This window comes from Vigna unguiculata, chromosome 10 (genome assembly GCF_037176805.1).
Source record: "Vigna unguiculata cultivar grain cowpea cultivar isolate G323 ecotype 2 chromosome 10, ASM3717680v1, whole genome shotgun sequence".
Classification (NCBI taxonomy): Eukaryota; Viridiplantae; Streptophyta; class Magnoliopsida; order Fabales; family Fabaceae; genus Vigna; species Vigna unguiculata.
In genome coordinates, this window is record NC_140801.1 from 7,315,037 (window position 1) to 7,332,384 (window position 17,348).

The window sequence follows — 17,348 nt, forward strand, 5'->3', positions numbered from 1 at the left end:
CACAACATACAAGCAAGCAAAAGGGTAAGCTAGTGTAAAGGAATTTCATATTATAACAGTCCACATGTAATCTCAAAGCCAAGCATAAATAACGAGCATCACACCAGAGCTATCAAAACATATGAGACCCCAAGACTTGACTATCCGGATACGCATAATGAGGCACCACCACGTGGCAGTGGAACTATGTCCTAGCAATGAGGCGTCACCGCGAGGCCTTCGCGGAATTATACCCTTACAGGAGGCACCACCACGTGGCCTCCGTGGAATTACGCCCTAGCCCTGAGGCACCATCACGACCTCCCGTGGAATTACGTCCTTTTGTCGAGGCACCACCAGGAACTCCCCTTAAAAGGGTCCATGGAATTACGTCCAACAGATGAGGCGCCACCAAGATCTCTCACTACAAGAGTCATGGAATTATGCCCTACCCACACTTTATACATGTTCCACCCACCAATCAAGAATTTCACATAACATTAACATCATGTATAACAATCCCATCATGCAACTCATGCTTTCCAATTCATATAACACAAAACAACATACCATTTCCACCACAACCTCATATATCAATCATGGCATCATCCCTCATAGTAAAGCATTTAGATCAGATAAGCTATCACACATCAATGCAACATTCAACAATAGTACCACATCTTACCCCCAGTCTCGCCCAGGCTAACAGGTCTCGCTCAGGCGAGGGAAGTCCTCTCGCTCAGGCGAGCCCCGTCTCGCCTAGGCGAGAACTCGAGCAGGGGAATAACGGACTCTGCGAGGTCTCGCTCAGGCGAGTCCCTTCTCGCCTAGGCGAGACTACTCCTCGCTAAAAAAAAATCCTCGTCTAAGCGACAGATCGAGCAACGATCTTGGGCGAGCCTCTACTAATCTCGCCTAGGCGAGACAAGCTCGCTTGGGCAAGAAAACCAGTGCTCGTCACTGTTCTCTCGCGCAAAACACAGAAAACACATCGAAACCACATTTTTACCAATATCAAACAGCCAAATCATGAGCACACCTCAAAAAATATAACTTAAACTCAGAAAACATGCGAAGAACCTAAGTGAATCGTAAACCCTAGCTTCCCTTACCTGGAAGAGCTAAGTGGAAAACCCCCAATACGCACACAACGAGCACGACTGTCCTAAGGTGACCAAAGAGCTGGAAATAAACAGTAAGACAGAATAAGCACGAGTTACTACCAAACCCTAACGGTAAAAGTTTGCCCAGAGGTGACGTAAGAGTTCGAAGTTGACTTACGTGGGTGGAACCTGGCTTGAGCTAGCTCGAAGAATGTTGGTGGCAAAACCCTAGCAGAGCGTCGCAACTGTTCAAGGAGGCAAGGAGGCACTGTTTATGAAAGTGAGGGAAGTGGAAACGTTAGGGCAGATGGGATCTGTTTTTACTCCTTGGGCCAGCTCTTAGGCCCATTACGCTAAGGGCAGCCCTTAAAACATTAAGGCGGAAAATTGGGCCTTACATTCTCCCCAACAACAAAATTTTTGTCCTCAAAAATACAGACTTACCAGGGAAACAGATGCAGATGTGACTTCCTCATATCGTCTTCCAACTCCAAAGTCGAGTCGCCTGCTCTCCGATCCCAGATGACTTTGACCAGGATGACTATTTTTCCTCGGCGTTCCTCAACTTTGCTACCCTCTAAAGCCACTGGTGGTACCTCCATGGTAAGATCCTCCTGAATCTGTACATCCTCTGCTTCTAGCACATGAGAGGGATCAAAGACATACTTTCTCAATTGTGACACGTGGAACACAGGGTGAAGATTGGCCAACTGAGGGGGCAAGGCTATCTCATACGCACTGGCCCAATCCTCCTCGAGATCTGATAGGGGCCAAGGAACTTAGGAGAAAGCTTTCTTGAACGGGGAGCCCTTCCCACACCAGTGGTTCGGGTCACCCTCAAGAACACGTGATCTCCTGCCTCGAATTCCAAGGGTCTCCTCCTGCAGTCTGCATAAGCCTTTTGTCTGCTCTATGAAGCCTGCATCCTATTCCTCACCAACCTCACCTTCTCGGTGGTCTGTTCCAACAATTATGGCCCAACTAACACTGCCTCGCCATCTTGATACCAACACAAGGGAGTCTTGCACCTCCGACCATAAATAGCCTTATACGGTGCCATCCCAATGCTTGCATGGAAACTATTATTGTAGGTGAACTCAATCAACGGTAACACTTCATCCCAAGCACCTAAGTGATCTAGTATACATGTCCGCAATAAGTCCTCGAATGACTGGATCGTCCTCTCAGACTGATCATCTGTCTGAGGATGATAGGCTGAACTCATCGTGAGTTTGTTTCCTAAAGCACCCTGCAAGGTTTGCCAAAACCATGATGTGAACCGTGGATCTCAATCTGATACAATGCTCGAAGGCACCCCATGCAACCTCACGATCTCCTTGATGTACAGTTGAGCCAACTTAACCATAGACATCCTCAGGTTCATTGCTAGGAAATGTGCACCCTTGGTCAGTCAGTCCACTATGACCCAGATGGTGTCATGTCCCCTAAATGTCCATGGTAGATGGGTCACAAAGTCCATCGAGATGCTGTCCCACTTCCACACCGGTATCTCTAAGGGCTGCATAATCCCCCCGGGTCTTTGATGCTCCACCTTTGCCTTCTGACAGGTCAGACAGGCAAACACGTACTGTGCCACATCCTTCTTCATACCTTGCCACCAGAAGTTTTTCTTGAGGTCCTGGTACATCTTAGTCATGCCCGGATGCAGACTAAGACGACTTTTGTGCCCTTCCTCTAGGATCAACTTCTTCACCTCAACATCATCGGGTACACATATCCTGCCCTGAAATCTCAAGATGCCATCACTGCCCAAGGTAAAGTCATTTGCCTCTTCTGACCCCAGTTGCTCCCTAACTCTGTGCAGGCTAGCATCCACTAACTGCCTCTCCCTAACTGAATCCAAGAATTCACTAGATATAGTTAAGTTGCTACACCTGATGAACTCAGATCCCAATTCCACCTGTAGCTTCATATCCATGAACTGCTCTAATAGCTCCATCTCCTTTATCATAAGGTGAGCAGTATGTACAGTCTTCCTACTCAGAGCATCGGCCACCACGTTTACCTTTCCCGAATGGTATAGCAGCTCAAAATCATAGTCCTTCAAAAACTCCATTCATCGTCTCTGCCTCATGTTTAACTCTTTCTGATCGAATAAGTACTTTAGACTTTTGTGATCACTGAACACGCGAAACTGTGTACCGTAGAGGTAATGCCTCCAAATTTTCAAGGCGAAAACTATAGCTGCCAGCTCTAGGTCATGAGTGGGGTAGTTTCTCTCATGCACCTTGAGTTTCCGCGAAGCGTAGGCCACCGCCTTCCTCTCCTGCATCAACACACAACCCAACCCTAGGTGAGAGGCATCATAATAAACCTCAAAGGGTTTTCCAATATCGGGGATCATTAGGATAGGAGCACTCGTCAACCTCCGTTTAAGCTCTTGGAAGCTTTCCTCACACTTATCTGTCCAAGTGAAAGGTTGGTCCTTTCGTGTGAGTTGTGTCAAAGGTGTCACTATCTTGGAGAATCCCTCTATGAATCTCCTATAGTAGCCAGCCAATCCCACGAAACTTCTGATTTCAGTCGCTGACTTGGGACTTTCCCATTTAACCACTGCATCCACCTTCGCTGGATCCACTGCAATGCCATGTGCTGATATAACGTGGCCTAAGAATTGTAGTTCATCCATCCAAAACTCGCACTTAGACAATTTGGCGTATAGTTGCTTCTCTCTCAGAATGCCAAGCACTAGCCTCAGGTGCTCGGCATGCTCCTCCTAAGTCCTGGAATAGATAAGAATGTCGTCTATGAAGACTACGACAAACTTATCTAGGAACGGTCTGAATATTCGGTTCATGTAGTCCATGAACACCGCTGGAGCATTGGTCACCCCAAAAGGCATAACCACATACTCATAGTGTCCGTACCGGGACCTGAAGGTCATCTTCTACACACCATCCGCCTTCACCAATATTTGGTGATACCCCGATCGCAAGTCAATCTTCGAGAATACCGATGACCCATGCAACTGATCCATCAGGTCGTCTATTCTCGGGAGGGGATACTTGTTCTTGATCGTCATTTTGTTTAACTGTTTGTAGTCCACACACAGGCGTGAACTCCCATCCTTTTTCTTTACCAACAGCACTGGTGCTCCCCAAGGTGACATACTAGGTCGTATGAATTGTTTTCCCAAAAGCTCCTCAATTTGACTCTTGAGTTCCACCAACTCCGCCGGCGCCATCCGAATAGGGGTCATCGACACCGGGCCGGTTCCCGGTACCAGGTTAATAGAGAATTCCACTTCTTTACTGGGAGGTAAACCTGGCACCTCCGCCGGGAACACGTCCTCAAATTCATGCACGACTGATATAACGGTCGTCCCCTCCTCTTTCTCCACCTTTAGATGCGTGAAGATTATGTAACAATGTGCACCCCCTTGTAGTTCCTTCACAACTCCCTGAGAGGTTAACAACTCAGGATCCTCTGAGTTGGGGAAAAGTAGCTTCTTCTCTCGACAATCTATAAGAATGCGATTGGCAGAGAGCCAATCCATTCCCAAGATCACATTTAACTCCTGTAGAGGTAAACAGATCAGATTCACTTTATACTTGCGTCCCTCTACCTCCACCGGACACCTAGCACACACGGACGATGTTCTGACCAAACCCGATACCGGAGTAGACACCACAAGTTCACACTGCAGCTCACACACCAGCAGACTTAACTTTTTCACACATGCATCTGACACAAATGAGTGTGTCGCTCCAGAGTCATACAACACACAACAAGCTTTTCCAACTATCAAACAATGGCCTTTAACGAGTTTACATGAACATGCTGCCTCCGCCTCGGTCATGGCATACACTCTGCCGGTCGCCTGAGGCCTGTTGCCTCTGTGTCTCTGCTGGTTCTACGCAGGAGTCTGTACTGGAGGTCATGTCACTACCCTAGCAAGGGTGGGGCAGTCCCTCCCAAAGTGTCCTTCTTTGCCACAGTTGTTGCACCTCTTGAAGCCTACAAGTTGGGGGCAAACATTTCATATTATAACAGTCCACATGTAATCTCAAAGCCAAGCATAAATAACAAGCATCACACCAGAGCTATCAAAACATATGAGACCCCAAGACTTGACTATCCGGATACGCATAATGAGGCACCACCACGTGGCAGTGGAACTATGTCCTAGCAATGAGGCGTCACCGCGAGGCCTTCGCGGAATTATACCCTTACAAGAGGCACCACCACGTGGCTTCCGTGGAATTACGCCCTAGCCCTGAGACACCACCACGACCTCCCGTGGAATTACGTCCTTTTGTCGAGGCACCACCAGGAACTCCCCTTAAAAGGGTCCATGGAATTACGTCCAACAGATGAGGCGCCACCAAGATCTCTCACTACAAGAGTCATGGAATTATGCCCTACCCACACTTTATACATGTTCCACCCACCAATCAAGAATTTCACATAACATTAACATCATGTATAACAATCCCATCATGCAACTCATGCTTTCCAATTCATATAACACAAAACAACATACCATTTCCACCACAACCTCATATATCAATCATGGCATCATCCCTCATAATAAAGCATTTAGATTAGATAAGCTATCACACATCAATGCAACATTCAACAATAGTACCACATCTTACCCCCAGTCTCGCCCAAGCTAACAGGTCCTGCTCAGGCGAGGGAAGTCCTCTCGCTCAGGCGAGCCCCATCTCGCCTAGGCGAGAACTCGAGCAGGGGAGTAGCGGACTATGTGAGGTCTCGCTCAGGCGAGTCCCTTCTCGCCTAGGCGAGACTACTCCTCGCTCAAAAAAAAAATCCTCGTCTAAGCGACAGATCGAGCAGCGGTCCTAGGCGAGCCTCTGCTAATCTCGCCTAGGCGAGGCAAGCTCGCTTGGGCAAGAAAACCAGTGCTCGCCACTGTTCTCTCGCGCAAAACACAGAAAACACATCGAAACCACATTTTTACCAATATCAAACAGCCAAATCATGAGCACACCTCAAAAAATATAACTTAAACTCAGAAAACATGCGAAGATCCTAAGTGAATCGTAAACCCTAGCTTCCCTTACCTGGAAGAACTAAGTGGAAAACCCCCAATACGCACACAACGAGCACGATTGTCCTAAGGTGACCAAAGAGCTGGAAATAAACAGTAAGACAAAATAAGCACGAGTTACTACCAAACCCTAACGGTAAAAGTTTGCCCAGAGGTGACGTAAGAGTTCGAAGTTGACTTACGTGGGTGGAACCTGGCTTGAGCTAGCCGAAGAATGGTTGTGGCAAAACCCTAGCAAAGCGTCGCAGCTGTTCAAGGAGGCAAGGAGGCACTATTTCTGAAAGTGAGGGAAGTGGAAACGTTAAGGCAGATGGGATCTGTTTTTACTCCTTGGGCCAGCTCTTAGGCCCATTAGGCTAAGGACAGCCCTTAAAACATTAAGGCAGAAAACTGGGCCTTACAATTATAATAACAATAAAAAATAAAAAATAAATAAGGAAATGAGTAAAAATATTCTAGGTTAAGGCACACATAGCGCTATCCTTAGAATGAAAACACCCCTAATGCACAAGGCAATACAAATACACAATACACAATCATATGTGTTTCTTATCATATGCGTTTCTCTCCCAAGATACAACAAACCGTCAGATCGATCGAGTGCAGCGAAGGATCTCCGAACCTTATGAACACCATTGTCTTAAAGATAATATAGAGAAGAAAAGAATAACACTTTTAAGAAAGAGTCTAGTGTTTGTTGTCTCTGTTGTTGTGTCTTTCCCCATGCACCTAGGTGGTATTTATAGGTAGAAAAGGGAGACAAAGAAGTAAATAGTAATAAGAATATAGTCGTTAAGCATTAAAAACATTAACCAATAGATTAAAGGTCTATAAAAACATGAGTAAGTAGAATTTTTATTTTAATTATTTTTTTTAAATTATATTAAAATATTTCTAACAATCCCCACATAATTTAAAAAATAAAACAAAATATATTATCTTTTAAAACGAAATATTGTAGTTCAGCGTAAGGAACCTTCCGGATTTGACCCTTACATCTAGTGCTTATAAACTTCCACCCGAAAAAATGTAGAGACTTAATTGCCTTGAGCTACATCCCCTATGATCGAGTTTTAGTAAATAACACATACAATATCGGTGTTCATTATAGGTTCTAATCAGTGGGTGCACGTTACAGCATTGTGCATGTATCTTGTTTCATGAGTAACACTTAGAGACTTGCCCATATCTCACAATGGTTGTAAGACCCGGGAAAATTAATTAATTAAATAATTAATTAATTAATAAATGCGGGAGGAGGGCGTCTTTATGACATTAATTGCGGTATAATGTGACGTGGAAAAGTACTAGCTTAAGTGGTTGAGAGTACTTTGATTGTGTGAGAGGATTTGGGTTCGAGTCCTATGTATGCCAATTATGTGTGATTGTTTTTGTTAGTGATTTTTAAGGATATGTATGAGTATGTGATTAGTATTGTAAGATATTGTTGATTTATGAGTATCACCAAATGTGACTTGGTATAGTGGTTGTGATATAGCCTTATTAGTGGAAGGTCATGGGTTCAAACCTTGGTGGGCAAATAATAAGCTTTATTTTTGCTAACTAATAGTGGTGATATGAATGTGAAGGGGTAAAGAAAAGCCTGGGCACAACCAAGGGGGCTGAGAATTTATCTAATAAGTAAAATTGAAGAGGAAATTAAAGGCCCAAAACTCGTTTTATTTTTTTATACCTATTTTAAAGGCACCTATAAAAGCCAAAAATTAGGTAAAGGGAAGGGTTTTGGCACTGCTGGAATTGGTTTGGGAGAGGAGCACGAGTTGGAAAGGGTGAACTGAGTTTTGAGGTGCAAGGGTTGAAGCAAGAAAGGGTTTTGAGTCAAGGGGGTTCTGCCTTCACAATTGTTGAGCAATCAAACCAGGTTAGGGGAGTTATACTTTACTTATGTCAATAATCTGTTTTGTGTTATGAATTTGAGGTTCCACTTGAGTCCTGTTTGATTGGGAAAAATTCGTACCTGATGTATTGTGATTTGGAAAAAGGGGTATTTGAGTTTTGATGCATGAACATGTATGGGTAATGTGTTGTGGGAGGAGGGTTTTGACCATTCTGGTTATTGATCATTATATGTTCCAATGTGATTGTCAATTTTGTGAGAAAAGTATGGTTCTGGGCTCTAATTGCTATTACAAATACATTGGTATTGATTGCATGTTTTGTAGTATGCTTTTGGGGGATGGTTTGACACGGTTTTGGGTAAATTTCGTGTGTGACAGTGAGGGAACTCTACAAGTCTCGCCCAAGCGAGTCTATCTCGTCTAGGCGAGAGTTGTAGAACCTCACGTCTGATTTGGGGTCGCGCTGCTCGCCCAGGCGACCTTGGTTTGGTGATGAGCGACTTAATCTCGCTCAGGCGAGGGACAGCTCGCCTAAGCGAGGTCGCGAGATGACTTGAGCGCTTTTGAGCGCGATATCTTGCCCAGGCGAGAAGTATCAGTGTTTTGAGCGACTCTGTCTCACTCAGGCGAAAGACATTCGCCTAAGCGAGGTCGCGATGTGAAATGACATGGTGAAGTGGTTCCTCGTCTAGGCGAGGTAAGGGTGTTGCTTTGAGCGATGGTGCAACTCGCCCAGGCGAGGGAATCTTGCCTAAGCGAGATAAAGTGTAGCTGTGGTTGTTTTAAGCTCGTCCAGGCGAGGCGAACTAGCCTAAGCGAAGCAGAGGGCTTAGCTTGGGCGAGGGGTCCCTAGCCTAAGCGAGTTTATGTGATTAACTACATTTTTATGTGCTTGTGAGTGTGTTTGGTTGTTATACTATGGTTAGATTGTATATGCATGTGTTGTGGTGTGTTGGGCTTGAAGGACTAAGTCCATTAGGGGTTTGGGATGTGCTCGGTGGTTGGACACATGATGGGCATGGAACTGGTTGAGTTCCCGTCGGCTACTATTGGGCGAGGAGTCCTTAGTATGGTATTGCATGTGTCGGGCGCATGATGGGCAAGGAACTGTGATGTTCCTGTCGGCTACTATTGGGCGAGGAGTCCATAGTATGGTGATTGCATGCGTGCCAGGGTCCAAGTGTGAGACTTGGATGTTTTCACTACAGACGAGGAGTCTGTAGGGCAGGACTATGAGCGAGATAGGCTCATAGGGTTGGACCACGAATGAGTCAGTTTCGTGGGAGCACAGGGAAGTCCCAAGACCTAGCTCATGCATATGACTCATGAAGGACTATGAGGTCATGGTTGGGTGTTTTGGAAATTATGAGTTTTGTACTTATATTGTTTGGGTGGGGAAGCATATTTACTTCATATATATCTGTTATGTTTTATTTTACATAGCTCACCCTATTTGTGTGTGTGTGGCGATGATCGGATAACTTGTTATCCGGGAGCAGATGATGTGACAGGTGGGCCAGGAGATGCGTAGACACGGAGCAGGGGCTATCATGGGATAATTTTGTAGATACATATGTATACTTTTACTGTTTTGTTTTTGAGAATATTATGTAAATCCGGCTGGAGCCGTTGACTTTTATTCTAGTTTTTATGAATTATGGATTCTTGGATTTACAGATTTTAATTGTTAAAGTTTCAATTTTTCCCGTGTTTTTGGGAAATAGTTCATAATCAATGTGGACTTTAATGAAATTCGAATTTTATTTATTTTATATCAGTAATATTTCTTAGGGATGTTATAATGGTGGCCCTACAATCACACTCACTAGGTAAACCCTCAAAAGGTGGTTTGTGACTCACACCCCTACAATAATTGTGATTGGGTTTATTAAGAGGTATTTTATAAAATAATGCACATACCTCAACCATTGGGTTTATTAAGAGGTATTTTATAAAATAAGCATAATAATGCGCATTCGTCAACCTTATTATTGCCACAATTTATAGTACACATAGCCATAGGAATGAGACATAAAATTTAATCAAATTATTTGGTGTACTTTAGTCAACAACAACTTCATTATTACCAATTGAACTTCATTCCATGGGATCGCCATTCATGTGGACATGGGTGTCCATTGTTGCAACTAATTTATGGACTATAGTCTCATTCCCCTCGACGACTTAAATACTTGTTGTTGATGCATCAACCCTTTGATAAGCATATCTACAATATTTCTTTCCGAACTGACAAAGTCAAGAGAGATAATATCATGAGTAATTAAGTTTCTAATATATTTGTCTCTCATTCTCATATGTCAATTTCATTGACATTTTTTACTAAAAACTTTAAATATAACAATTTAATTATCAGGATGCATTGGAAAAAGGAATAATTTATGCTTGCATAGTAGATCATGATAGAACAACAACTTTTTTAACATATTTTCATGATAGTGCACCTCCATCCAGAGTATAGAACATAACCATAACCAGTAGTTAATTTTGTCACCAAAATCCATATCCAATTTACATTATCCTTCAATCATCTCAAGAAATTGGACATATTGTCACAAGTAGAAGAAACACAAATAATATTACACTAGATGGCAAAAGTGAGGTATATATTCATTCACTTTATAATATATAACCAAGATTTTTTTTTATTAACTGGTATGTTAACCATTGCAAGACACCCCCACACTTTGAAATATTTTAAATGTGGTTATTCTTTCTTTCATAACTCATAACAAGTTTTATCACAATCTTTTGTGTTAAAAATATGGTAAACAAGATATAAAATTTCACTAATATAATGTTAGGCAAGCTAGAATTTGTAGAATAACATTTATCATATCAGAACATTTTGTTTCTTTCTTTCATTGCACCATTAGATTAACACTGTGCGAAAATGTTGCTTAATGAATTATACCATGAATTTTACATAAAAACACTCATTTGTAAAGACATGTACCCTCACTTCTCTATTTAATTAATTTTGCACCTCAAAATTTTATAATTTGAATGGTCTTTAACCATAATTTCTCAACTTCTCAACAATTGTAGCAATAGCATGTCATAGATCACAACTTAACATTTTGTAATAATCAAAGAAAACTTATAAATATTTCATTACAAGATAAAGATACTTAACTCAAACAAATCAACACAAAAATATCATTTACCAACCAAAGCACATGTCTAGAATTAATAATTTATTGCACTTGGAAACCACTTCATAACCTTGTTGAGCACAAGAAAGTTTCTAAATTTAGAAACATGAAAAACTCTTTTTCTTTTTTTTTTAAATAATTGGTGGAAGACAAGTGTAGTTTTTACTTGACCATCCCTTCAATTTTTTATATGAAAATTTCTTCTTTTATCAGCATTTATATGATCTTAAACATGATATCAATTAAAATAATTCATTTTAATTTCATGTCATAAATAATAATTTTAAATTCATAAATTTGATAAGGATTATATTTATTATCAATCATTTTTTTTTCATATAAATATCAAGATAATTTTTTTTTCTTTGTAAATGCAAAGTTTAGTTCAAGTGTTTTCCATAACACAATAGTAGTTTTAGTAAGACAAATTATTTTATAATTATTTTCATACAAAACACTTAAAATATATACATGATATATAACATCTTTAACAATGGTAAGAATAGACAATATTAAAGCATAAATTAATATAACAGTCAAAACATTAGCTATAGATATCGCAAAAAAATATTCAATGAGAAGGAATTTTATTTATCCATAATTTCATTTATTGTTACCAATACAAATAGAAACAATTATATACATAAATTTTTAGGCTTAGTTGAAATTAATTTGATTATAACCATAACAAACACATTAGTTCATAAAATGTGTTTTTAGTCTTCAGCTCTATATTGTTTTTAATTTTAGAAATGAATACAAATGAGTAATCAAAAATAGAAATAACAAGAACTTTTCTCTCTAAGAATGTTAGAAAATGATTACATAAATAATACTATTAATAATAAAAATATAAAATGATATAATAATAATTATTAAATCAATAGTAATACTAAAAGACATATATATAAAACAATGAATATTAATCAAAGATCAACAATTATAATAACAATAATAAATAAAAAATAATCAAGGAAAGGAGTAGAAATATCCTGGGTTGAGGCACGCATAGCGCTATCCTTAGATAGAAAATGCCCCCACTGCACAGGGCAATACAAATACACAATACACAATCATATGTGTTTCTTATCATATGCGTTTCTCTCCCAAGATACAACAAACCGTCAGATCGATCGAGTGCAGCAAAAAGATCTCCGAACCTTATGAACACCATTAATATAGAGAAGAAAAGAATAACACTTTTAAGAAAGACTCTAGTGTTTGTTGTCTCTATTGTTGTGTCTTTCGCCATGCACCTAGGTGGTATTTATAGGTAGAAAAGGGAGACAAAGAAGTAAATAGTAATAAGAATATAGTTGTTAGACATTAAAAATATTAACCCATAAATTAAAGGTCTATAAAAACATGAGTAGCAGTAGAATTTTTATTTTAATTATTTTTTTTTAAAATTATATTAAAATATTTCTAACATTGCATTCTTGAGAGAGAGTAATACTTAAGCATAAAAAATTTTCTTAGAACGATCTTATAGAGTTTATGAAGATCATACAACTGTGAAAGGAGAAACTCAACATTCATTTACATGAAATTGTGTTATAGTATTGTCTTTTTTGGAGTGTACTGTTGCTTCTAGATAGAGTTTCCAATGGGAGCTCATTAACAAGATATTATTGGTGACAAAAAATCATCTTGTAAGGTGCAAAATATGTGGTCTTGGGAGAAATTTTTTTTGTTTGTAATTGTAAACATTCTAATATAGTGGTAGCTTGGATAGTGTCGCTAGAAAACTAGATGTAGCTCTATGGAAGAGTGAACTAGTATAAAATTGATTGTGCAATCTCTCTTTTCCATTCTCTGCTCATATTAAAAATTGATTCGGTGCATAATCATTCTTCTTGAGCTTTCATGATCTTTGATTTAATTGTACTAATAAGCTTAGTTTAATTTTTTATTAGAATACAAGTGTTTAACTTGTTTTTTCCAGTTTCATCCTTTTCCATGTGAAAAATTTCACATTAACATGTTAAGAGACTCAATTTATTTCTTTTTATTCTCATCATAATTAATTACAAGATTATCCTTTATCTCTTTGATATGTTTCAAAGCTAGTAATTTAGCATTGTTTTCTTTAGAGATGATGTACATAAGAATGTCCTAGCACTTGAGTTAAGAAAATACCCCTACTTTTATTTATCTTTTCAAACACAATTAAGTAGGGGCTTTTGATCAATATGACACAAAATTTAGTATTTGTTTTCCACAATGTCTAACATATTAATGAGGAAGTATTCTAGGAATGCTAACATCTATTTGTTTCCAATAGTCAAACTTGATTACTTTAAAATAAGGATAATTATTTATAATTTGTCCTTTGGTTCCCATGAATCTCATAGGATCTTCTCCTAAAGTAACAATCAAACTATGAAAGTGGTTTAAATAGAGCACAAGACTTTATTTTTCATTTTAGAATGCTAGATCATCTAATGATGAATCATCCATATGATAAGAAGGACATAATTATTTTATATTGGTTTACTCTAAATCTTGAACTATTTTGGCTATAGAGAAAAAGTGTTAAAACCTAAGGAATAAATCTAGAGAGGATATACAATGAAGACTTCCTTACATGGATGTGTCATTATACAATGAAGAATATTGTAAGGCTTATCTCTCCTACTTAGAAAAAAAACTAAGACAAAGAATTTAAGCTTGAATTCTCATAAATATGGGCTTATTCCGACTTATCTTCTCAAACAACTACTAAGCTCAACACTATGAAAACAACGAAAGCACATAAGAAAGGAGGGAGATTGTGTTTTTAAAACTTTTTGACACCTTTTGCAAATATCGTCTAATTGATAAAGTGTATTAAAGAAAGAGTTGGACTTTAACATATTCACTTCTTTTATAGAAAATTTTCGTTAATTGTATTTTTCAACATCTCCCATTTTATGTTAATACAAATAATAACATGCAAAAAGATAAAGAAATAGAGTATACACGATTTTTTTATACTAGTTCATCTTATCACACAAACAACATCCATTTCTCGATCAACTAATTAAGTTTCACTTATCATTGTCGTTTCTATCATCAAATTAAGTAGAAGTATATCGTCTAATCCTTGATTAGATTGTCCAGTGGAGCATCTACTTTATTTAAAATGTAAGTATAGATAAGGTTAATCAACCCAAGTTGTCTTCCAACGATTTCAATGGGAATCTCAATAAACTAGTACTTATAAGAATTTGTAGAAAGCATAAAAACATGAAATAACAGCCAAAAGGGAGTTTGTTATTAGCAATATAAATAAAACAAATATATAAAGACAAATTGATTCTCTAGTTCATGCATAGTTGAATTCTTCATCAATTATCATATGATTATTACTTATTTAATTTCTAGATAGATCTAAACTGACCAAACAAGCATAAATTAATTAATTAAGTTTCTCACCCATTCCAAGTGTAATATCCCGTCAGGATATTACGGGTTTAAATAATAAAATAAAATAAGAAAATAAAAACTCATTAATTATAAATTCATTTCCCAAAAACGCGGGAAATTTCAAAACTTTATTTACTTCAATAATAATTTCAAAATCCTTGAATATAATTACTATTACCATTAACAAAAAGTCTAGTAATATTAATAATTACAAATAATTTGAAATCATAAAACCATGTAAAAACTTTGAGAAAATTTCCCCAAAACTAGCCCCGCTCCGGCTCTATGCCTAACCAGATCCACCTGCAACACCATCTGCTCACGTATACTGCGTATACGATCTTCGCCAAACACAAGCAGATAGGGTGAGCTAACAGAACAAACATATAAATATAAACACATTTATATATATATATATATCACACAAACACACCCAAAGGAATCCTTTCCCCTGATTCCACACCACATGGCCACAACCATGTCAATCATGTTCTACGTCTTCTAGTGAGTACCCCAAGGTGTCTTGCTGCCATACCTATCGGCCACAATAGATAGAACACGTGCGGGAAACCATTGCTATGGATCGTATACCGTAACGCCAGGTGGAGTTCCCAAATACAAACATAGTTTGTAACGTCCCAAGACTACCAAACTCGTCAGCTAACTACTGAGGAGGCAATCTATCTGGACCCATCTGTACTGGCCACAACCAGCACACTCACACCGGCAACACTCGCCAACCCGAGCTCAACTCAAGGGTTCCTCGTGTTCATCCGCCATCCCGAGCTCAACTCGAGGGATGCCATTCTGAGCTCAACTCTAAGAATGCCACGTGCTTAACCCCTATCCCGAGCTCAACTCAAGGGATACGTTCTGAGCTCAACTCAAGGAACACCAGTAAGTCGACCTTTAAGATATCCTAGAAGCCTTGTAGATCATGCACATCATAGAAAGTATAACACCAATCAGCTACAGCAAAATCGTCTGGCGGGGGACACGTACCACCAGGCGCTGCCACTTCCAGATCGCCTGATGGGGGACACATACCGCCAATCGCTACACTAGTACTTGCACATTACTGGTTTTAGTTCAGGTTCAAGCACACTTCACACAGGTTGCTCTCATTTGCTCTCATTCTAAAGTACCCCTAATGAAAATCATTGTCATCTATAATGTTCTAGACCTTATAGCATCTCACATGTGCATTCATCCCCTAGTCATATATATCATCCCAAGCACGCTCAAACAAAATATAAGCAGCAGCACTCTAACAATTTTAAGCACATGATCTTATGAACCGATGCAATTTAATATTGACACCCATGCCTTCACCAAACCAATTCTCCATATGTGACTAACCCAAAGGAACATTCAAATTGATAGAGACTTACCACATAACCCAATTATGCTTCATTAGAAGTTACTTGAACTAATCAAGGGCTTATTCATGTATTTTACAAACTCCAAAATCAACAATATTAAGTAATGTATATCTCTATCTACTGACCACCAAATCCAATCTCAACCGTGCAAAGTGAAGAACCACATGTTATAGACCACCTGTCAAAATTTCACCCAAATCGGACGGTTAACGAACCGAGAAATGCAGTTTTATGAAAACTGCGCGAACCAGAAAAATTGGTGGCGCCTAGTGCCCAGAAATAGGAAGGTGGCGCCTGGCGAGACTAAAATACCGCTCGGCGGTACCTGTTGCGCGAAAAGTACGAAAAACAACGTTTTTCGTGAACAGAACACCACGCACATCTCTGGTATGGCGCCTGGTGACTAATTGGGTGTCGTCAGGTGGTTCCTACGACCCCTTCAGAACTCCATTGATGTCAATGTTGCGGCGTCGTATTTTCTGGAAATTTTCTACACTTGTTACTGCACCTATCCGCAAATCCCAAATCCCCATCACCCAAATTTGACCACTTCAACGAATCCTAACATACTAATCTGCACTCTAATGGTAATTCAACATATAAAATTTCCATCCCAATCCATGTCCAGCTTCAATTGATTCCAAATCTACAATTCCCCAATTTTTTTAATCCTAAAACAAGAGTATGCCACCACCCTCCAATTTTCCTTAGTTTCTCACGAATTTTACGAATTCTCTCCTTCCAATTGATTAATTAATGACTTTCACATCTGGTCCACTAATCAAACATAGCCTAGAACTCGAAGAAACCAAAAATGGAACCAAGACAGCTTACGTCACCTGGCAGGTGTTCATCACTACCAGGCAGTTTATCAAGAAAAACCCAAAAATGGGTTGCAACCTTGCGTCGCCTGGCGGCCGGGACTCTGCCGCCAGGCAGTTCCTCTTTAAGAACCCAATTTTTTGCATATCAGTGATGAGTCGCCTGGCGGCTACGAGTAGCCTGCCCGGCGATTTCTGGGAATTTTCCAGAAACGCGAAAATTCAAGTAGAACGGGAAGTATTCATGCATTTCACAATATATATCATGCAATTCACACTTAAACATAAATTTTAACGTGTAAAGCTCCCCTAACCTGGTTTCCTTTGCTTAAAACTTGAGTAGCCCTTGATTCTCCCTTACTTCCAATAGCCTTCCTTAGTTCTCCTCAACTTAGCTTCAATGCCTCACTCAAACACTCACCTTACTCTGATTTTCGTATTCCTCTACCCATCCAACAAAACCAGCCACAAAACCTCTCTCTTTTTCCCTTAATTGGCCAATAATTGGTGTCTTAATGTGGGATTAATGATGCAAAACGAAAATTATAATTAAACTAAGGTTAATGTCATTCAATTTGTTGTCTTATG

At 39.4% G+C, this 17,348-nt stretch overlaps 1 protein-coding gene across 1 annotated transcript; it reads right to left on the minus strand.

Annotated features, from left to right (window-relative positions):
- Nucleotides 1–1,522: 1,522 nt before the first annotated feature.
- On the minus strand, nt 1,523–2,307 carry LOC114165165 (uncharacterized). The gene is made up of 2 exons (XM_028049827.1): nt 2,094–2,307; nt 1,523–1,842 (listed from the first exon to the last, which is right to left on the minus strand). Exons 1-2 carry the CDS (start codon nt 2,305–2,307, stop codon nt 1,523–1,525), a joined length of 534 nt encoding a protein of 177 aa, XP_027905628.1.
- Nucleotides 2,308–17,348: the final 15,041 nt, after the last annotated feature.